The sequence below is a fragment of the Scyliorhinus canicula genome, chromosome 2, assembly GCF_902713615.1.
Source record: "Scyliorhinus canicula chromosome 2, sScyCan1.1, whole genome shotgun sequence".
Taxonomy (NCBI): Eukaryota; Metazoa; Chordata; class Chondrichthyes; order Carcharhiniformes; family Scyliorhinidae; genus Scyliorhinus; species Scyliorhinus canicula.
In genome coordinates this window covers 165271115-165295090 of record NC_052147.1, presented here as the reverse complement: position 1 = coordinate 165295090, position 23976 = coordinate 165271115, and the positions used below count along the sequence as shown (strand labels likewise).

Below are 23976 nucleotides of genomic sequence, written 5' to 3'. Positions count from 1 at the left end.
TTTAAAAGTTCCCTCACTGCTCCCTTCCAGTCAACACATAACCATGGCAGCGTTCAGGCCTGCTCTTTGCTTTGGCGATGCCACCTGACCAGGCTTCTCGACCCTGTGGATGAGAAGGGGGCCACCCTGCTCCCCGAGGGGGTTGGAGAACCAGCAGCAGGGTCAGCAATGTTGCCTGGGAGGCAGTAGCAGCCCCTGTCAGTTCCAGAAACTTGACCAAGAGGACTGATGTCCAACGTTGGAAGACGACCAACAACCTCCACCGAGCTGCAAGGGTAAGTTACCACCTCTCTCCTGGCTTCAGTTCTGCCTGCCCCCCCGCCCCCCTCAAATTCCCAACTCCGCTCCCCCTTCATGAATCACTGGCTGACACCTCGCATCCTTCCCACATCTGAACTTAATGCTTGTTCCTCAGAACCTCCTGGCACTCACTGGCACAATCCCTTTATGTCCAAGTGCGTTGCATACACATGTCACTGCTACAGACCCTCCTGACCTATCAAGCGTGTCTCCCACGCTGCCCTCTGTGTCCCTGCAGGAGAAGATAACCCATAATAAGCAAGGAAGGGCCAAGACGGGAGGGCAGGATGCCAGAGATGTGAGTCCTCAATCCCTAAGAGAACGGGCCCTGGAAATCACGGGGTTGTCTGAGGAGAGAGTAGTCACCGACAGCGAGGTTGGCTTGCGCCACAGTGGTAGGGACCCATTACCGCTTCTCCCAGATGACCTGTCTCAACTGAGTTGTTCATGTCAGACAAAAAGATCCTTCCCTCTCACTCACCACATGGCCTTTGACTTGCAGATTCTCCATCTGATGTGGCCGGCACATCCGGAGTCATTCTCCACCCCCCCCCCCCCCCACCCAAGAGCCCACCTCAGAGAAGAGCTCCGAGAAGACCACCATTGAGGCATCACCCCCACCTTCCACCAGCGCAGAGGCACACACCTCGGTGGGCAACATTAGTGAATAGGCTTCTGGGCAGCTGATGCAGATTATAGGAAGCAGCCGTGGCTCTCAGGAGGGGATGTCAGAGACATTTTAGTAACCGCAAAGCCGGAGGAGTTGCTAAGACTTCCGGTGCAGCAGATGGTGACAAAAATGTGTGGCACTGTTCCAACATTGTTAGGGTGGCAACCGCAGTGAAAACCTGGAGCACAACATCCGCATCTTGAGTGGTGATGCCTAAGGCATGGCTCAGTCTGTGACAACCATGGCTGAGGTTCTTGACATCATGTCCCAGTCACTGATGGACATGTCCCAGACATAGTTGGACATAACCGAGGCACTCTAGAGCGTGGCCCAGTCACTGAGCAGCATTGCTGATTGCACCGACACCATGGTGCAGACCATAGGGAGCCTCCAGGACTGGCAGTGCCAGGTGACTCAGGTTACTGGAGCTCACTCCAGCCTGCCGTCCATTCAATGGAGTCCCCCAGTGACCTATAGGCACCGTCAGGGAGGAGGAAGCGCTGGGCCTTCCACAGCTGAGGCCACCGCTGTCTCCAGTTCTTCTGAATCCCACTCCCCTCCTGACACCAGTGTATCTCAAGGGCAGTGGGCAAAAGAGGGTGGTGATGCCTGTGCCACCTATAAGTTGGCCGCGGCCCTCCGGCTACAAGCCCTCCAGAGGATGTCCACCAAGGGCATCAAAGACTACAGGACGCGGAAAGCAGCAGGTTGCCTCCACCTCTGATGTTCACCCTGGGTCACACCTAGATGTGGCAGTAGGCCACGAAAGATAAAGATGAGTGAGGAATCCTGAGTAGGCACTGGGCAGGTCACTATCTGCATCTAGGGGGAATGGAAACATAAAATGTTCACTATTAAAACATGTTACACCTGATACACGTGAAGTCTCTGTCACCTTAAACTTCACATTGAGCCTACCTGCTCCCCTCTCCCCAGGCACAGCAGTCCAAGCTCCCTATGCAGACACTGGTCAGAGGATGGGTGTGAGTGCACGGTCAGCAGAAAGACAGGAGTCAGACTTTAGCGGAAACAGAGGAGCAGAGTTTCCCACACAGCGGGTTATCATCAATCTCCTAACTTGTATAGTGACCTGCTGACAGTGCCAACACAGGCCATCATCCTGGAGTTTTGTAACACAGGCCCTTGGAGGGTGGAACAGGGTGCTCAGGGAGGGGGTTTGTGGGGGGGGGGGGGGAGTGGGATTGGGGCAGAAGGAAAATGGGGGAATTGGGGGTGGGGAAGGATGGAAATGGAGGGGAGGGGGATTGGGGGGGTAGGAAGTAAATGAGGGGGAGGAGGGAAATGGGGGGAAGAGGGACGGGGGGGAGCGGGTTTGAGTTGACGGACGCAGTCACGTCCTATGACAATCTGGATATAATGAGGACCTCCCAGGTCCACTGAGCATGGCGGACCCTTTTCACACCTGCCCTCTATCCTCCTTGGGCTCATCCTCCAGCCCCTTATGGTCTGTCTCCTGGAGGGCAAAGGGACAAAGTTTTTATATGTTGTGTTTTGTATACAATCTGAAAATGCCTTGAATAAAATATATTTTTTAAAAATGGCCTTCCCACTCCCACCTGCCTTTCACTGTCCAACATATTATGGCAATGGATTAAGGTTCTTAAGAGGCATTATTTGGCCATTTAAGGGTCTCAATAAGCCTAAGGAGGGTAGACTAGTGGGTATCTACCCATTCCCCTCATTATAGGGACTGAGTCAAGGTGGGATACGCACCTGCCATTTTTTTTCCTGCCCACCTCCCAACTGCAACCATGCCGAGTGGGCATAAAATCCAACACCTGGAGTAGATTTCTGGGAATGTTCAGGGTATCTAGCCCAAGTCTCAAACAGCAGAGAGGATATCAGAGGCATCCACAGGGGATACCAGGCAGCACATCTGTATCCATTGGAAGTTTCAATTTTGTTTGTAAATATGAGCCCAGATAATAATGAGCTATTTATGATATAACTAAGTTCCTCAGTGATTCTTCATTTTTTTAAAAATTGCTTCAAGATCAGGTTTTCAGACATACCTTCAACTCTTCTTTAAAAATAAATCTGTGAGCTCACTTTGGAACTGCAAGTGACTGTGATCAAAGGTGGTTCATTGCTATGGAAACCCCAAACACAATTGTCGAGAAGGAATGCTAAACTAAGGTTGAGGACCACTTTAGTGAGACAGAAACGCAAATATAATTGCTTAGAATACCACAAAGTGTTCCTTAACCATCACCTCTTTGCACGAGCTCAATAAGATGTTACTACATCTCTCACAGTGAGCAACTCACTTACATTGCATCTCGCAGTATAATTCAGCAATCCTTAAAGAAACATCGCAGTACATTTCATCCTTTTGTACGGGAAAACGTAGAATAACAGTTTGTCATAATTCTCTGATGGTTAAGGTAGTCAAGGTAACAAATGTCAGGAAACAAGTGAGGCATGTCATACAACTTTATTTCACAGAAAGTCTGTGAAATTCTCATTGCAGCAAAATGGAAGTGTAAAGTCAACAATAATAACCTTGTTGAAAATAATGTTCATCGTCAGTATGTGGTCAATTATTTTGTTCTTTCTTCATCAGACATATTATTTTACTCCTGTAATAAGGCACCATGACCTGTTGAAACTTGTTACATTTTGTGCTTCATAGAGTATTCTTATTCACTCCACTCCTGATCAACAAACATTAACAATGAACTATTTTGGACTCTGCTACATCATACAGTGCTAAACCAAAACAGATAGTTCCTGTTTGCTGATACACAAACCACCTTTCCAGCAGGTCGCAATCACAGGCTAGCTTTGAATTATTTTTCTGCCATAATTCTAAAATAAATTTATATTGATTCCAATATTTAGCTATTTTATTCTGACAAATTCTCTCTATGAATCCTCATATCTGTCAAAACTATAACAAGAAATCTTCAAAGTGTACACTTACCACAATAGCTATTAGAATTGGTGTTTGATAAATCCAATTAAAGTTGCCGACGTTTAGATCCCAGCAGCTTTGCGACAGAAAGAAAGAAAAAATTATTTGAAGACAAACAGGGCTATAATTCTTAGCTTTTATCTGTACACCTGGATTTCTTCATTATCCAGATCAAAGTTTTTCCTAACCTTTTAGTCACCACAACCTTACTTGTAGCTGTATTAGAGTACAACAGGTGTTGAATTGAGGTATCTGAGGCATCTGGATAATAAAGAGTAATGCACTGTACATAAAATATACAATTTATACAAACAAACCCTCACACAATTTCTTCCTCGTGCCAATTCCCCGAGCTAACTTATTCGTACAAACAGTGGGAAAATTAAAATCTGCACTTGCACGATGATGCGACCATCAATTCACTCGAGACACGATTGGAAGTAAACTGTGGTTTTAATAGACTTACAACTGAGCCTGCCTGCAACCAGAAGAACTGAGGGCAGGCTCACACGGCTGCAGCACTTTATACTTCCGGTAGTGGGAGGGGCCATGGGCGGAGCCATGGGCGGAGCCGAGGGTGGAGGCCTGTACAAGTTCCTCATCACCCCCTATGGGCAGAGCCGCGCAACGGCTCACAGACAGAGCCCACAAGGACACAACACAATACAGTGTGAATTACATTCACCACACACGAGTTCCTCTTTCCCTTACAATATAGATTGATGTCTAACAGAGTACAAGAGCTCACTGTGTACCTGATATTCAGCAGGTGCCGTGGAAGAATGTCTGTCCATTTCTCCATGGGCTGGATTTATGGCATCAAACCAGCAGGCCACCCTCGCCCCCTCCACGCCCCACACAGACATCAAATACGATGCGTGATTGTTGGGGTGGCAATACAATATCATCACGCTAGTCTCAGGTGTTATGAAAGGATAGAGGGCAGGAAAATTGGAAACCCACCCACCATTTTGAAATTTCCAAGTAACAAGCTGGATTTTTAAAGCATTGGATGGGTAAAGTTTAGGAGTGCTTTACCGCAAGATTGAGGAGGCTGCACAAGGCAAAAGAAATGGCCTGACATCGGGACCATGGCAACTGGTAGCAACAGATTTCGAAGGTGGCAACACCTATCTGTGCTTTGACTTCAGTTAACTTTTTTCTGAGTCTGCCATAAGAAATAAAGAGAGATTGCAAGAGCATAAATTAGCTTCAAATTTGTAGGCTCGACTGGCTTCTAGTTCCGTCCACCGCATGATGCTCCAGGCTAGACTCCGGGGGTGGGGGGATGGCGCGAATCCCGCCCCGCTGCCCTGACGCCGGCTGCCGTATTCTCCGTTGATGGTTTTTGGGCGGGGGCGGGGTTCACGGCACGTCGGTAGGGGGCCATTGGCAGCGCCCCCCCCGGCAATTCTCCAGGTCCCGATGGTCCAGGTGGCCGACCGTTTGTGGCCAGTCCCGCCGACGTGGATTAGACATAGTCCCACACGGTGGGACCTGGCAGGTAAGTTGGCTGGTGCGGTCCTCGGGAGGCGCGGGGGGGGATCCGACTTGGGGGAGGACCCCCACGGTGGCCTGGCCCGCAATCCGGGCCCACCGATCTGCGGGACGGCTTGTGCCGTGGGGGCACTCCTTCCTTCTGCGCCGGCCCCTGCGGGGCTTCGCCATGGCCGGCGTGGAGAAGACAACCCCCTGCACATGCGCCAGAATATGCTGGGTGGTCTGCACATGCGCAGAACCACGCTGGCAGTTCTGTGCAGGCGCTAGGTGCCCTTTGACGCATGCGCTAACTCGCACAGTCCCTTTGGCATCAGCTGGCGCCACGCCAACCCCTCCGCCGTCCACCTAGACCCTGAAGGTACGGAGAATTTCGCACTTTCAGGGGCTGTTGACGCCGAAGTGGTTGGCGCCGATTTTCCCGCTGGTAAGGGAGAATCCTGCCCCAGATTTGGCATGGACCTTCACCCCCTCTCTCCCTTTTCTAGGCCACTAACTGGCCACCTACCTGCCAGGTGGCTGCTACTAGGCCATCCGATGCTGGGCCATGGCCCCTCCCTGCACAGAAAGCAGATTCACCTAGCTGAGCATGGCCAAAATATGTAAAATTCAGCCCCATGTTTACTTGGTGGGATGCTTATAACTGTTAGCCACAAAACACAATCAGGCAGATTAGAATATTGATAGAACCTTTTCACCAATATTCAGCTTGTCCAATGAAAGGAGCATCGGTTTATATTAAATGTTCATCCCTTATGGGTTGGTTTCCTCCGGGTGCTCCGATTTTCTCCCACAGTCCAAAGACGAGCGGGTTCGGTGGCTTGGTCATGATAAATTACCCCTTTGTGTGCAGGTTAGGTTATGAGTTGCAGGGAGAGGCGGATTGGATGGAGAAGCGGACGTCGGTAGAGGGGTGGGCGGCATGGTAGCACAGTGGTTAGCACTGTTGTTTCGCAGCTCCAGGGTACCAGGTTCGATTCCCGGCTTGGGTCACTGTCTGTGCGGAGTCTGCACGTTCTCCCCGTGTCTGCATGTGTTTCCTCCGGGTGCTCCGGTTTCCTCCCACAGTCCAAAGATGTGCAGGTTAGGTGGATTGGCCATGCTAAATTGCCCTTGAGTCCAGAAACGTTAGGTGGAGTTACTGGGTTACGGGGTTAAGGTGAGGATATGGGTTTAAGAAGGGTGTTCTTTCCAAGGGCCAGTGCAGACTCGATGGGCTGCATGGCCTCCTTCTGCGCTGTACATTCTATGATTCTATGAGTCAGGGCAGGCTCGATGGGCCGAATGGCCTCCTTCTACATTTGTCTATGATCTTTGAGATATTATAATCCACATTTACTAAGTGGGAAACATTTTGAGAAGTAAATAAAAATGTCCCTTTCTGCAAGTACTGCAGGAATATGTAATCACTCTTATTTGAAACATCAGTTTAAATATTTTAAATGAAGAGCTGTTAATGAGAAACACAAATAATTTGTTATTAAATATCAATAGCAACAAATTAATTTCAAGCTCTCTAAGATTATATTCCAACGGGTAGGTGTGCTTTATTAAAATAAGAATGTGCTTCATTAGATTCATTAACTGAATTGCTATCTTGTTCTTCAACTCAACACCAAAATTTCCAAACTGACATTTAGAAATTAATTGTTTTAATTGTTTGATTAATTATTGCCTTTTGATATTGTTTTGATCCGATTAGGAGTGGTGGAACCTCACCCCCCTTTTCCCATTCCTCAGTTGACCACAATGTATTTAAAAAAAAAGATTTGCTTGCCATTTCAGTGAGTGCTTAACTGTTTAAGTACTGGGTCCGTGAATGAGTCACACAGAAGGTTTCCTTGGGTTTCTTTCTTTCAGAAGAAAAGAGAATTGTGCTAAGTCCCAGTGTATTATGATCTTTCAGTCAATACTTTTATGTATTAAAACTGGATGGAATATAAAAATGGCCAGAGAAAATCAGATAGTCCTAAGTCTCCGGTGAATACCTTCTGAAATGTAGACATTCACAGCCAACCAGGGAATTCACACATCCTTTGTTTAAGGATCAATATATAAGGGCAGTAGGATTCCAGCTGACACAACTGAGATAAAAGGGCCATGATGTGGAGATGCCGGCGTTGGACTGGGGTGAGCACAGTAAGAAGTCTTACAACACCAGGTTAAAGTCCAACAGGTTTGTTTCAAACACGAGCTTTCGGAGCACGGCTCCTTCTTCAGGTGAAGAAGGTGACCTGAAGAAGGAGCCGTGCTCCGAAAGCTCGTGTTTGAAACAAACCTGTTGGACTTTAACCTGGTGTTGTAAGACTTCTTACTGAGATAAAAGGGGACATTGAAACTCAATGTGTACAAAACAGATCTGAATGGATCCTATCAACCCTCCCTTTGGTGGTTTACCTCATCCAAACTAGACTTGATGAATTGCAAGGTGTCAAATGACAATGCAAGATGATTGGAATCAAGTAACACAACCAGTTTTTTGGAAAAGGAAACATGAACTTGCAGAAGTCACATGATGAGGGGGCCATTTGGTTGTCTGCTTTCAAAACCAGCAAGTTGCTTGCAGACAGAGTTCCATCAGAAGCTATTGAATTAGCTGCAAGACATCAAGCAACCAAGGTAACCAACAGTGATATTTTTTAAGTGGGAAATTCCAAGAAAAGGGCTCATCCAACCTGTTCCAACTTTGCTTTCACACAAGAACCAATCTCTTCGAGATTTGACTGCAGGAAACCTCACAGTCTGCTGGGAATCCTTCGCTTTACAAAATCTTCACTTAAATTTTAATGCACTGGCTTCAGCTAAGAAACAACAGCCCGGTCATAAAAGAGACTGAGGTAATTATGATTTGTAACAGTATATTACCTTCATCTGCACCTAATGTGTGAAATTGTGGGTGATGAGTGAGCGAGACATCACGTTTAATTGGGCTAAATATGTGAAAATAAAAAACCTTCTTTATTTTTAAACTCAAAAAGCCAGTAGCTGGACTTTTTAATTGGGACACTGTCTCTGAGGGTAAGAAAATACATTGCTCATACATAAATATACTGATCATGGCCAACGAAAGAAAACAGGTAAATATGAATTTATTGTACTTAACTCCTGTCTAAGGAAAATAATAAAGAACAGCTCCAATTGTCATGACTCACACTTGAAGTTCATGCACACACATCAATGAGTTAAGAGTGGAGGGATAGATTAAACAGGCTTCTTAACACTCCGATAGAAGTTAAAGATATACAGGTCTTGAAGTTTGATAACTTGGATCGTTCCAGGCTGGTTTGGGGGGATTTCAGGATTCTGCGTCAAAACGATTTAAATATGTTGAAGGACGATTAAGCTTTTCTTCTGGAGACAATTGCTGCTGTTTTAAAACGGTATCCAGCACTGTGCCCGTGGCACCAACCCCTAACAGTCCCACCCCCGCCCTGACCCACATGGTTACACCCACCCATGGCAGCCGCACTGGCCTCGTGCCCTGTGCACCAATGCCATCACTGATCCAACTGCTGGGCAGCATGTGTCAGACCGTCTAACACTGTTGATGTTTGTGTGCTCACCTCAGGATAAGAATGGCCATAACCACAAGGAGCGGGAGAAGACTGGGGTGAGGGGGGGGGGGGGGGGGTGGGGAGCACCTGAACTGCGTACCCTCACCGTGGCTGAGCAGGGGGCACTTGAGGCGTGCCACCATGTGAGACACACCCCTGCCTGGCCGTGGCCCCTCACAATACATTTTTGCCAAACCCTGCCCCTCCCTCACCACAACCCCCCTCACACTTATCACCGCCCGTTGGTCTAACCGTACATGCTGTCTTGTGTCTTACAGGCCCAGCCGGCGATGTTCCGGGCCCATCTGGTGCCCCCCGCTCCCAGCCAGTGCCAGGGCCGATGCCTCTCAGGAACACGAGCACCGACGGGGAGGCCACCCGTCTCAACAGCCCGGTGCCCCAGCACATCTACACAGGACACATCTACACAGGACACATCTACACAGGACACATCTACACAGAGGATGGAAACAGAGGGCACAGAAACAGAGGGGATGGACACACCACACAACCACACAGGGGACGGACACACAGGGGACGGCAACACAGGGGACGGCAACACAGCACACATCGACACAGGGGATGGATACACAGGGAACGGATACGCAGGTATCCAACGGACAGCACACATCGACACAGGAGACGCCGGGCTTCGGGTCCGATGGGGACATTGTGTTAGACTCTCTGGGACTGCTATCACCCACATCCTCCACCATCGTAGAGACTATCACCTCGGTTGGGATCATTAGTGAGGAGGCTTCTGGGACACTCACTGGTGCTCACCACACAGCCACAACAGTTCAGCAGTTGGAGGTAGAAGCAGCCGAGGGGCCGGATGGTCGGAGGGCAGCCTGGCCCCAGCAACCAGCTGCCGCCCTGAAGGGTCCCGGGTTCCTGGAATCTCTACTCCCACCCATAGATGCGATGCAGTAAGCGACCCAGGGACCGGACAAGGGGATGACAGCCGGCTTCCAGAACCTGCAGATATAAGTGGTGGAGTGCAACCATGTGCAGGAGCAGGGATTGGTGCCGGTCATGCGGGCCACCAAGGCTGAAACCGCACGGGTGGCATCCGTGGTGGAGGCGATGGGGGCGGGGGGGGGTCGGACATGGGTCAGGTTATGCAAGGCGTGGGGCTTTCTGTGCAGGCTGGGGCTGTGGCCCAGGACATGGCTGCCCACTCACAGGCAGCCATGTGCCAGAGCCATGTGCAGATTGCAGCAGCGCTCCTCAGTGTGGCCCAGTCACAGCAGGCCATGGCCCAGTCCCAGCAGGCCATGGCTGAGAGCATCCATGCCATTGCCCAGGTTCTGGCCAGCATCACACAGACCCAGAGGGAGATGGCGCAGTCCCAAAGGGAGGTGGCACAGTTCCAGTGGGAGGTGTCACGATCCCAGTCACAGATGGCCCACTCCCTGGACGTCCATAGCCACTAACGTCCAGACCCTTGTCGATGCCATGGAGGGACTCCAGGACTGGCAGATGTCGGTGGTGCCTTGGGGGAGGGCCCCGCTTGCACCCCCATCAAATGGAGACGCCCGGGGCCACTGGGCACCCCGAAGGAGGAGGAGGTGCTGGGGACCGTACCGGTGACTCCTTCAGAGGAGGTCCTGGAACGTTGCACCACCTCGGATTCCCCTCCTACCGTCCCTAGTGCATCTGGTGGGCAGTGGGCAGAGCAAAGCAGCAGCACGCCAGCCAGCACGCCCAAGGAGCGGCCGGCCACATCCAGGCCAGGTCGCCCGAAGAAACGTGTGCCAACAGAGAACCTTGTCGCAGGGCAGGATTCTCAGCAGTCCACCTCCATTCCTGCTGAGCCATCAGGGGAACCACGTTGTCGTAGTGATAGGATCCGTAAGGCCAGAAGGTTAGACACTAAGTAAGTTGGCATGGGTGCAGGGCACAGTTAAGCTACAGGGGCTAGTGCACATGTCTATAACTGTACAAGTTAAACACTTTTTATCACTGATGGAAGGTGCCTCTGTGCTCTGTCCAATGTGTGCAGGGTTGGGGAGGGAGGTTAGTGCCGCTGTGTCTGAGGCGGTGGTGGAACATTGCGCTCCAGTGTATGTGCCGTGCAGCCCCAGTAACCCTCCCCCGCAGATGCCCACAGAACCCCGCCCCCGGCTGAAAGCTGTTGGATCTTAGTGTGGGCATGAGCCAGACATTGTCTAATGATTTGGAGCTCAGAGCTCATCGCAGAGCGGGCTGTCATCATCCTCCATCCCATGGATCACACCCGCTGTCACTGGGAAACATGTGCCCCCCAGCTCGATGTGCCATAGGTGTATGTGTAATGGAGGGTTGGTGTGCATGCGGGTGTTGCGGTGGTATGGGAGGGGAGGGTGGCCGGTAGTGGGGGAGGTGAGTGTGGTCGGTGGTGGGGGAGGTGAGTGTGGTCGGTGGTGGAGGAGGTGGGTGTGGTGGTGGTGGTGGGGAGGTGAGTGTGGTCGGTAGTGGGGGAGGTGGGTCTGGTCGGTGGTGGGGGAGGTGAGTGTGGTCGGTGGTGGAGGAGGTGGGCGTGGTGGTGGTGGGGAGGTGAGGGTGATCGGTGGTGGGGGAGGTGAGTGTGGTCGGTGGTGGGGGAGGTGAGTGTGGTCGGTGGTGGGGGAGGTGAGGGAGATGTGGTGGTGGGGGAGGTGTGGGTGGTCAGTGGTGGGGGAGGTGAGGGTGGTCGGTGGTGGGGGAGGTGAGTGTGGTCGGTGGTGGGGAAGGTGTGTGTGGTTGGTGGTCGGGGAGGTGAGTGTGGTCGGTGATGGGGGAGGTGAGGGTGGTCGGTGGTGGGGGAGGTGGGTTTGGTCGGTGGTGGGGGAGGTGAGTGTGGTTGATAGTGGGGGAGGTGTGTGTTGTCGGTGGTGGGGGAGGTGGGTTTGGTCGGTGGTGGGGGAGGTGAGTGTGGTCGGTGGTGGGGGAGTTGAGGGTGGTCGGTTGTGAGGGAGGTGTGTGTGGTCGGTGGTGGGGGAGGTGAGTGTGGTCGGTGGTGGGGGAGGTGAGGGTGGTCGGTGGTGGGGGAGGTGAGGGTGGTCGGTGGTGGGGGAGTTGAGGGTGGTCGGTGGTGAGGGAGCTGAGGGTGGTGGGGGAGATGAGGGTGGTCGGTAGTGGGGGAGGTGTGTGTGGTCGGTGGTGGGGGAGGTGAGTGTGGTCGGTGGTGGGGGAGGTGAGTGTGGTCGGTGGTGGGGGAGGTGAGGGTGGTCGGTGGTGGGGGAGGTGAGTGTGGTCGGTGGTGGGGAAGGTGTGTGTGGTTGGTGGTCGGGGAGGTGAGTGTGGTCGGTGGTGCGGGAGGTGAGTGTGGTCGGTGGTGGGGAAGGTGTGTGTGGTTGGTGGTCGGGGAGGTGAGTGTGGTCGGTGGTCGGGGAGGTGAGTGTGGTCGGTGATGGGGGAGGTGAGGGTGGTCGGTGGTGGGGGAGGTGAGTGTGGTCGGTGATGGGGGGGTGAGTGTGGTCGGTGGTGGGGAGGTGAGAGTGGTCGGTGGTGGGGAAGGTGTGTGTGGTCGGTGATGGGGGAGGTGAGTGTGGTCGGTGGTGGGGAAGGTGTGTGTGGTCGGTGATGGGGGAGGTGAGTGTGGTCGGTGGTGGGGGAGGTGAGTGTGGTCGGTGGTGGGGGAGGTGAGTGTGGTCGGTGGTGGGGAAGGTGTGTGTGGTTGGTAGTGGGGTAGGTGAGTGTGGTCGGTGGTCGGGGAGGTGAGTGTGGTCGGTGATGGGGGAGGTGAGGGTGGTCGGTGGTGGGGGAGGTTTGTGTGGTTGGTAGTGGGGTAGGTGAGTGTGGTCGGTGGTGGGGGAGGTGTGTGTGGTTGGTGGTCGGGGAGGTGAGTGTGGTCGGTGATGGGGGAGGTGAGGGTGGTCGGTGGTGGGGGAGGTTTGTGTGGTTGGTAGTGGGGTAGGTGAGTGTGGTTGGTGGTGAGGTGGTGCCATGTTGTTGTGTCCGTACTCCTTTGTATCAGAGAACCCCCGCCCGCTCAACCCAATTGGTGAAACCGCCCTGTGCTCGCTGGTCCTGCCAATGACGTTGTGCTGCCTCCCACTCATGCCAAGCTCCCATGTCCCGCCTCTCTCCCTCCTTCTCGACTGGAGAGGCCTGCCCCTCCTCCTGAGTCTCCTCCATCCCCTCCTCTACCTCCAGCACATCACCCCTCTGCTGGGCTATATTGTGGAGGACACAATGACCACAATGATGCGACCGACCCTCCTTGAGTCGTACTGGAGGGCCGCTCCAGAACCGTCCAGGCACCTGAACAGCATCTTCAGGATTCCAAAGCACCTCTATACCACACCCCTGGTCGCACATTGGGCATCATTGTAGCAGGTCTCCATGTTGGTCTGTGGCCTCTGTATAGGCGTCATCAGCCAAGACCGCAAAGGATAATCCCTGTCACCCAGCAACCAGCCCCGCAGCTGGAGGGAGTGTCCCTTGAACATGTCGTGGATCACAGATAGTGCCATCACAAAGGAGTCATGCACGCTGCCTGGGTACTGGGCGCAGACATGCAGTATCTTCATCTGGTGGTCACAGACCACTTGCACGTTCATGGCATAGTAGCCTTTCCTGTTCATGAACACCAGCCTGTTATCCGTAGGTGGCCGCAGGGCGACATGCACCCCATTGATGACCCCTTGGACCATGGATATCAAAGAACGAAGAACAAAGAAAAGAACAGCACAGGAACAGGCCCTTCGACCCTCCAAGCCCGTGCCAACCATGCTTCCCGTCTAAACTAAAATCTTCTACACTTCCGGTGTCCGTATCCCTCTATTCATGCCGAGAGGGCTAGAATACAAGACCAGGGATGTACTTCCAAGGCTGTATAAGGCTCTGGTCAGACCCTATTTGGAGAATTGTGGGCAGTTTTGGGCCCGTACCTAAGGAAGGATGGGCTGGCCTTGGAAAGGGTCCAGAGGAGGTTCACAAGAATGATCCCTAGAATTAAGAACTTGTCGTATGAGGAACGGTTGAGGACTCTGGGTCTGAACTCTGGAGTTTAGAAGGATGAGAGGGGATCTTATTGAAACTTACAAGATACTGCGAGGCCTGGATAGCGTGGACATGGAGAGGATGTTTCCACTTGGAGGAAAAACTAGAACCAGAGGACACAGTCTCAGACTAAAGAGACGATCCTATAATACAGAGATGAGGAGGAATTTCTTCAGCCAGAGGATGGTGAATCTGTGGAACTCTTTCCCACAGAAGGCTGTGAAGGCCAATTCACTGTGTCTTTAAAACAGAGATAGATAGGTTTTTGATTAATAAGGGGATCAGGGGTTATGGGGAGAAGGCAGGAGAATGGGGATGAGAAACTATCAGCCATGATTGAATGGCGGAGCAGACTCGATGGGCCGAGTGGCCTAATTCTGCTCCTATGTCTTATGGTTTTATGGTCTTATTCCCATCCTATTCATGTATTTGTCAAGATGCCCCTTAAACGTCACTATCGTCCCTGCTTCCACCACCTCCTCTGGCAGCAAATTCCAGGCACCCACTACACTCCGTGTAAAAAAAACTTGCCTCGTACATCTCCTCTAAACCTTGCCCCTCGCACCTTAAACCTATGCCCCGTAGTAATTGACCCCGATATCCTGGAAAAAGTCTCTGACTATCCACTCTGTCTATGCCTGTCATAATTTTGTCGACTCCTATCAGGTCGTCCCTCAAACTCCTTCGATCCAGTGAGAACAAACCAACCTGGCGACGGCAGCGAACCCTGCTGCCCGGGCACGCTGGTGGGCGCGGTCCATGGGGAACTGGATGACTGGTCCGCAATGGCATACAGGGCATCAATAACTGCACGGATGCACCTGTGCACCGACGCCTGTGAGATGCCGGACAGGTCCCCACTCAGCGACTGGAATGACCCCGTCGCGTGGAGGTTTAGGGCAACCGTAATCTTGGCAGCCACCGGGAGGGAGTGTCCTCCCCCAGTCCCACGCGATGCCAGGTGTTCCATCATGTGGCATATGAGGGCCACGGTTTCCTGGCTCATCCTCAGTCTCCTCATGCATGCCCTGTCTGGGAAGTCCTGAAACGACATGCGGTGCAAGTACACACGGGGCCTCAACAGGCGCCTCCGTGGCACCACCTTCTCCTCCCCCTCCCCCTCCCCCTTCCTCCTCATCCTCATCGTCATCCTGCGGCTTCCCCTCATCTGGGGCGGAATTCTCCGACCCCCCGCATGGTCGTGGAATCGCCCGGGGCCGGCGTAAAACCCGGCCCCGCCGTGGCTGGAATTCTCCTCCACCCGGGAATTGGCAGGAGCGGGAATCCCGCCGCGCCGATCGGCGTGCCCCCCGCGGCGATTCTCCGGCGCACAATGTGCTGAAGTCCCGCCTCTGACAGACCAATCCCGCCGTCGTGGATTAAACCACCTCTGGTGCCGGCAGGATTGGCAGCGCGAGCGGCCCCCCGGGGTCCTGGGGGGGGGGGGGGGGGGGGCGGGGGGCGATAGGACCCCGGGGGTGCCCCCACGGTGGCCTGGTCCGCAATCGGGGCCCACCGATCGGCGGGCGGGCCTGTGCCGTGGGGACACTCTTTTTCTTCCGCCGCTGCCACGGCCTATCACGGAGAATTCCGCACCTTTGGGGAGGCCCGACGCCGGAGTGGTTGGCACCACTCCGCTGCACCGGGACCCCCTGCCCCGCCGGGTTGGGGAGAATCCCGGCCCTGGTTCGTCCTCCTCCATGGTCTGTCGGGCAGGCCGACCTGCAGCCTGAGCAGCTGGCACATGCTGCTCTGCGGCCCGCTCCTCTGCTGCGGCCTCCACATCTTCTCTGAGCTGCCCCCACTCACGCTCCCACAGGGCGACATACAGGGCAGTGGCCCCCATCACGGCGGCCAACATCACTGGGTGGTGTCCAAACATTATGATCTCAGGGGGTGAGGGGAAACGGAATGTTATTATGGCGCATACAGCCGTCCACAACCAGGTGCCATGGACTACATTGTCACCCCAGTTGGCACCGTGCACCCCAGCCATGTTTGCCCCCACCTGTCGTCTGTCCCGCCACCAGGGCCACCATTCCATGGCACTGCCCTCACCGGGGGCTGCCATGTGTGTGGCCCTGCGTCTCCACCCCCAGTGGGTGCCGCCAGCTGGGTGGGGCGGCCAGTGTGGGGCCAGGCAGACACCTAAACGGCCGTGATGCCTGTGATGGGCGCCGTTGCATGGGTGGTTGCTTGGCTGCTCAGCCTGTCTCCCCCAACTTCCCCACACTCCCCCGACCCAGGTAAGCTTCCCCCCCCCCCCCCCCCCCACCCAGCAGCCATGGCCAGGTGCGGGTGCCCATCGACATGGCCACTGTAATGGCGGCCGTCACACGGGCATCGCTCTGTCATGGCGGGTGGTTCCCGGCTGCTCAGTCTGTCTTCCCCACCTTTCCCCACACTCCCCCAACCTTGGATGGCTTTCCCCCAGCCCATGTCAGCCACGGCCGTCTCAATTTTGGGAGCCCCGGAACCCACCATGCCAACCACTACCTCCTCCGGACGCCTCATCTGCCAGCACGACTGGTTGATGATTTTTTAATACGTGGTTAGAACCACACCATCGTGACTTTGGAACACGGCATCGGGACTTCGACCCATCTGGAGCGCAGCATCGTAGAGGGGCCCGGAGAATCAGTTGTCAGACCAACTCAGCGATTCCAAGGGCCGTGCGGCTTTCGCCGCGATTCGTTTGGGTGCAGAGAATCGGGAAATGGCGTCAGAGCGGTGTCGCGGGCCGTTTCAGCATAAACGCCTATTCTCCGGCCGAGCGCGGGCTCGGAGAAACCAGCCCAAAATACGGGCTTTTAAGGTGGCTACAGAGTGAAAAGGCACCCACTCTGGACTTTCTGCCCTGGCCCTTCTGTGATGTTGATTTCCAGACTGGCTTGTTTTTCCCTGGTCCTTTGGGTAATAAGATTTGTTGCCTGAAATCAGGTTTGATCATGGGACCACATTCCTCAATTGTCCACACCCTTGGTTTGGTGTTAGATGCCATTGTTACACATTGGGGAATGTATGGTGGCTGTTCACACCGGCTTGTGATCAATTGGTTTCTCTGCAATTCCCTTTGTTAAGTGTCAGACTTGGATATAGTGAGCATTGCAGTCCATGGATTTTGAGTTTTTGCAAACACACAGATAATGGGGGATATAAATTTCATAAGTGGTTTTGCCTCCAAGCATATCCATTCAAGGGAGGGCCCCATGCTCATGGTCATTTGATTAAGAACTCTTCAGAGACTTAAGGTAATTCTGGGTCTGTGCCAAAATTATGAATTTCACCAGACCTTTAGCTGGTCATCTTAGCAGCTACTGTTTTAGTCTTTTTTAAATCTGTTTTTCAACCAGTAAATGCACAGTCATTTTTGATGTAAAGCATGGAATTGCAATAATATAAAATGCAACCTGGTGGCAATCCTATTCCTAACTACTGACCTATCCATATAGGTGAAAGTTTGAAATTGGTCTAAAACATGGAACAGTATTTTAAAGTTTGGTCTTATGATTCATGTGAAATTCTGTGGCTACTATTGAATTTCATAAATTCCAAGATCAGGGAATCCTCTCCAGGCCTCTGTGAAATCTCCCAAAGGATGAAATCACGAACGGTGAACTTGCAGAGACAGTACATGCGTAGTGCACACTTTCTACATGTGAAAGACATGGGAATGGTGGGGTTTAACTTGAGAGAGTAAATTACAGATGAGCAAAGTTTTGGGGGCTACAAACTGCGATTTGGTACACAAGCACATTCACGTGGGTAAACAAATTCACGATATAGGTGGGCACAAATCACCCCGAGTGGTGAAACACTAATGCTGGGTGATGCCCGATTTGCTCCAGGCTTCAGAGACCAAGAGGCAAAGAAAATGGAATTGGGTTGATTTGTCGTTGAAATTTACTACCTTGTCAATAGCATTTATTTTTAATAGTAATCAGAAGCAAAAAAATGTTCCTCACCTTTCATCAGCCAGTACTGCTCTTACAATAGCCCAAGCTGCAATAAAGACTGCTGGAACTCCTGAAATGGAAACGGAACAACTTGTCTATATTGAGGATGTTTGAATTTTCAAAGAATATAGCATAACCTTCAATCTGTATCCTTTGAATCATAGCCTTGTTATTGTACATAAAAATATAAAGTGAATCTACTTGGAGAGATTTGGTGAAAAGCTGCTAATTCTACAGAATTCATCTACTTTTCTTTTAAAACTTCTAACATCAGAATTTCAGGGCCATATGGCGGCTCTATGACTCCTTCTGCAGTGTCTACTTAAAACTTGTTTTAAGAGCTCTATAAATACTCAAAAGGGCAGACTAAATCTGTGGGACTGTCAAGCTGCTATCTTATTTCAATCCCTTGTGATTTAAAGTAAAAAACAAACAGGCACCCTGGGCGAGATTCTCTGTGCTGAAACCGCGATCGTCAGGGGGGGCCGAGAATGGACGTTGACGCCGGAATCCGGCGTGACTGAGTCCACGGCCGCTGTGGTGGGGGGGGGCGGGGGATCCTTCACCAGGGGGGCCTCACCGACGGCCAGGCTATCGATCAGGGTCAACTGATCCGCGGGCGTGCCTGATCTCGGGGTGGGTGGGTGGGTGGGGGGGGTTATCTTTTTGGTGCCGGTCCGCGGTGTCGGTCCGCCATCTCGCACAGGGCGGCCGTCGCCGTGCACATGCACGGACCCCCAACCGGAAGTGCAGGCCCCCGTATCGGCAGCCGGAGCTGCAAGGACTACTCCCGGGCCCTGCTGGTCCCCTCCAGGTAGGAGAATCACTCTGGACTTTCTCCAGTTTTGACGCTGGAGTTGGGTCACAGCCCCATTATTGGAGAATCCCGTCCCCTATCTCTGAGTTGAAAACAATCTGTTCCAGTGGTCTCAATTTGTTGACATAATCCTGAGTTCCATCAAGAGAGCGGTCAAATTGTCCATTCTCCAGATCATCAGAGACTGGACAAACAATTGAGATGTTCTCAGGGACGCCATGGAAGCCCTGACGTGTGCACTTCCAAAGCTTCAACTTCCAGTCAACAATTCTCCTGCCTCCTAGGACCCGCCGTGAATGTTTCTGACTTTGAGTTAGAGTCAGAGATTTGGGGCAATTCCAATGTACTTATCGGAGTAGTTACCCAGGAAATGATAGACTGATTGAAACCTAGTCTAACCCCTGGATATCACCAAACTAACACCCCCTCCACCACAATGATACACGCTGACCCCCCATGAAAATACTTCACCAACCCCCCATGCCTACCCTCAACACCCCCGCCCACTCTCCCAACTATCCAACTATTGCTCCAGCCCCCAACTGTACTCGATCACTTGACTACTCTCTCGAACTTCAACTACCCCCCTCTGGCCTCTCAGCTACCCCAACCTCACCCAACTTCCCCATCCACTTGAATACCCTCCTTCCCCCCCCCCCCCCCCCCCCCCCCCCGACTGCTCCCCTCTACACCCCCCCACTCCCACCCCGACCACCAGACTTCACTCCAAACTCCCCTATTACTCTCACGGCCTGATCCAACTACCCCTGACCAGATTACCCACTCACCACATACCTACCTCACCCATCTCACCCACCTACCCTCTAGCCACGTACGCACCTCATCCACCTACCCACTTATTCATCTTATTCACTACTCTGTCACCTACTAACCCCTCACCCACCTTCTCCCACCCACTCACCTACTTCACCCTCCCCTCCTAGCCCTGCCTTATCCTCACTACCCACATTACTTTACCCCTACCCAATGTTGAACTTACCCACCTCATCAAATTATCCTTACCGACCTACCTGCTTACTCACTAGCCCATGTAACCTTCTCACTCACCCGTTCAGACTAGGCATTTAAACTTACCAAATGTAGCTAGTGCCATAAGATGGAGTACGTCTTATCTTCCCCTGAATCTATCACAATATAATGGAATACTCTGAGAGATGCTGCATTCCACATTCCTGAGAAAGCCGGGCTTGGAAGATACCAGTAGAAATGTGAAGAAAAATAGAAACTAGGAGCAGGAATAGGTCATTCGGACCTTCAAGTCTGCTCCGCCATTCAATATGATTATAGCTGATCCTCTATTAAAATGCCATATTTCCACTTTGTCCCCAAACCCTTTGATGCCATTAAATCTAAAAAAAATCCCTATATCCCTTTCTTGGATACATCCAGTGACTTGGCCTTATTATGGGCCAGGGTTTAGAGAATCCCAAAGTGTATCATGGAGTTCACCGGACCCACAACATTTAATAGATTGTGGTATGGGGGGCACAAGGGCCCACTTTACAGGTATGATGCAACAGAGATCTAACGGGCGGGATTCTCCCATGCTGCGCCGTTAGGGAGAATCGCCATTCGCGCCGATTTTTTACACAATGCCGGTCCGATGCCGTCCCGCCATTCTCCCAACCGGCGAGAACGGCGTCATCGGGGTCGGCGCTGCGCCTGCCAGAGAATCGCCCAAGGTGCTAAGTATGGCGATTCTCCGGGCCCACCTATTCAGCGCCCGAATGGGCCCGAAGTCCCGACGGCGTGACCCCAGATCACAACGTCGCCCTTCACCGCTGCTAAATAAATTTGTCAGCCAGCACACAGGACGAGGATTCTGACCTTTATGGGGTGCAGGGGAAGGAGAAGGAGCAGCTGGTGATGCCAAGGCCTCGAGTGTATCGTCACCACAAGTTGTTCGAGGACCTGCCGGACAGGGCATGCAGGAGGAGACTCCGAATTCTTCCCCACTGTCACCAGACTCCTAAATGACCCTCTTATTGACTGACCTCATTAACACTACACCCTGTATGCTTCAACCGATACCAATGCTTATGTAGTTACATTGTATATCTTGTGTTGCCCTATTATGTATTCTCGTGTATTTTGTTTAATTCCCTTTTCTTCCATGTACTGAATGATCTGTTGAGCTGCTTGCAGAAAAATACTTTTCACTGTACCTCGGTACACGTGACAATAAAGAAATTCAATCCAATCCAATGAGTAGGGAGACCATTGCACATATATACCACCTCATGGCACACGTGGCACCACGTGGAATGGGGGGAGGACACGCTATCCCAGTGACCATCAAGGTGACGGTAGCCCTCAACCTCTACGCAACGGGGTCGTTCCAGGCGCCGAGCAGGGACCTGTCCGTTATCTCACAGGCATCGTTGTACCGGTGCATCCGAGCTATAAACGACGCCCTGTATGCCATCGCCGACCGGTACATCCAGTTTCCAGAGGACCGCCCACACCAGGATGCCTGGGCAGATTGATCTGCCTCCGTGGCCAGGATACTGATGGCCTAGGGGGTGATTGATGGGGTGCACGTCGCCAAGTGTGCACGTCGCCATGCGTCCACCATCGGAGAACAGGGACGTGTTCATGAACAGAAAGGGGACCTACTTCATGAATATTCAGATGGTCTGCGACCACCGCATGCAGATCATGCACGTGTGCGCCCAGTACCCCGGCAGTGTGCATGATGCCTTTATACTGGCGCAATCTTACATCCCCGCCATGTCCGAGGGACCCCCCCCTCCCCCGCCTTCCCGGCTGAGGGGATGGGCGACAGGGGTTACCCGTTGCGGTCGTGGCTGATGATGCCGATACGGAGACCACAGACCAATGCGGAGACCCGCTACAATGAGGCCCGCTACTGCATGACGCCACCGGCTTGGCGAGCGAGCACGCAAGGCGTTGATCGCTGCATGTTTTCTGAACTAGGGGGAAGGCCATCGTTGAGCAAAGCACGTGCACCACTGTTCCGCCCAAACGCACCACCCAGCACCCCCCACCTCCCACACTATCCGACAACCCTAGCTCCCACACCACCACTTTCACAACACCCTACACCTGCGGCACAACGGGATGGTCTCACACAGTTGCTTGTGTAAGCGGGTGTGATCAGTACCAAGTTGAATGATGACAACCCGCTCTGTGATGAGCTGTGAACTCCAGATCGTTAGACAATGTCTGACTCATGGCCACAGCTACACCCTCCACCTCGGTGGTCCCTGTACACGTTACGGACACTCCATCACATGGCCATGTGGGGTAGCTGGCGTCGGTGTGCCGAGGATGACGGGTATTGGGTGGGGGTGAACACACACTCAGCCTCACCGTTGTACCAAACTTCGAACCCAGCACCACTCGGTCCCCTTCATGACCCCTCAGGCACCGGCCATAGGACAGAGGCACATAGGTTTGGTGTAACAGTGATTTTAATCATAACATTCACATACAAGTGCCCTAGCCCCTATAACTAAGCTGTGCCCTGCACCTGTGCCAATTTACTACGTGTCTAACTTCTTTGCCTTACGGCTATCACTATGCCTTGGTGTTTCCCCAGACAGTACAGCAGGAGTGGAGGCGGACTGCTGAGACTCCTACCCTGCGACGTGGCTCCCCATCGGTGTGCGTATCGTTGGGCGGCCCCGCTTGGATATGCCAGGCTGCTCAGCGGGCATGCTTGATGGCGTGGTGCCACCCTGTTCTGCCCGCTGCCCACCAAATGCACGAGAGACGGAACGGGGGGAGTCCGAGTGTTCCGGGACCTCCCTTGCTGGAGTCACCAGGACGGGCCCCAGAACCACCTCCTCCCTCGGGGAGCCCGGTGGCCCCCGGGCCTCACTATGGGACAATGGTGAAGCGGAGACCAGCGCCGTGGCACCACCGACACCTGGCTCTGCCAGTCCTGGAGGCCCGCTGTGGCATCGACCAGGGTCTGAACGTTCGCAGCGATGGAGCTCAGGGAGTGCGCCATCCCTGTCAGAGACTGTGCAACCTCCCGCTGGGCTTGTAAAACGCCATCCAACACGTGCGCAAGGCCGCCAATGCTCTCAGCGATGGCCTGCTGGGACTGGGCCATGGCTTTCTGGGACTCGGCCAGACCCTGGAGCCCAGCGGTAATGTCCAGCTGGCTCTGGGACATGGCTGCCTGTGAGAGGGCAGCCCTGTCCTGGGCCACGGATGACGTGTGCACATGAAGCCCCACCCCTTGCAGAATCTGACCCATGGCCAAAACCGTTGCCCTCATTGCCTCCACCGCGGACGCCACCTGTGCGGTGTCGGCCTGGGTGGCAGCCATGACTGGCACCACTCCCTGCTCCTGGACGCGGATGGCAGCCGTCATCCCGTTGTCCACTCCCTGGTTTTCCAAACGCATTGAGTCTGTGTGTTGGTCTGGTAAGTCCAGGAACCCGGGAACCGCCTGGGCAGCAGATCGGTGCTGGGCCTGGGCTACCCTCCGACCGTCCAGCCCCTCGGCTGCTCCTACCTCCACCTGCTGTACCCGTTTGACTGTGTGGTGCGCACCAGCAGAAGCCAAGGAAGGGATTGGGAAAAGGGGGGGGGGGGGGGGAGTGCCGGGGAGGCTGTCTGGGGGTGGTGGGAGGGAAGTGCCGGGGTTGGGGGGGTCGTGTTTGCCTGGCTAGGTGCCAGCTGGCAATAGTGGCGGCCATGCAGCCCATGGCACCAGGTTGCCATTTAGAGGGGGGGTATGGACGATGATATGTCATATACCCCATCCCCTGCAGACCGTTATGTTTGGCCATCACCCAGCAATGTTGGCCGCTGTGGTGGGGGCAACTGTGCTGCATGTGGCCTTATAGAAGCTAGAGCAGGGTCGCGCCAGGGAGGTGGCGGAGGCTGCCGCAGAGGAGCGTGCCGCAGAGGGGTAGGTGGCAGCCGCCCAGGCTGGAGGGCCGCCCGCCCACTGGATGATGATGAGGAGGAGGAGCTAGTGGTGGTTCCACGGTGATGGAGACGCCCGATGAGTCCTCGTGTGTACCGGCGCCGCCGTCGTACCAGGACCTCACGGACCGGGCATACAGGAGGGAAATCAGGATGAGCCTGGAAACCATTGGCCATATCTGCCACCTGATGGCACACCCTCTCCCGATGGCCGTCAAGATGACCTTGGCCCTGAACGTTTATGCCACGGGGTCATCGCAATCGCCGGTTGGGACCTGTCGGGCATTTCCCAGGCGTCGGTGCACAGGTGCATCCGTGCAGTGACGGACGCCCTGTATGACATCGCGGAGCGC

The 23976-nt window shown here is 53.4% G+C and overlaps 1 protein-coding gene across 4 annotated transcripts in view; it reads right to left on the bottom strand.

Annotated features, from left to right (window-relative positions):
• The window catches only part of LOC119961152 (parathyroid hormone 2 receptor-like), a 454460-nt gene that overhangs the window by 75877 nt on the left and 354607 nt on the right, over positions 1-23976 (bottom strand). For all 4 annotated transcript variants that reach the window (XM_038788634.1, XM_038788635.1, XM_038788633.1 and 1 more), the window contains 2 exons: positions 17890-17950; positions 3915-3981 (listed from right to left, as the gene is read on the bottom strand). In XM_038788634.1, coding sequence (XP_038644562.1) covers positions 3915-3981; positions 17890-17950 — 128 coding nt within the window. The remainder of the gene's footprint in view (positions 1-3914; positions 3982-17889; positions 17951-23976) is intronic.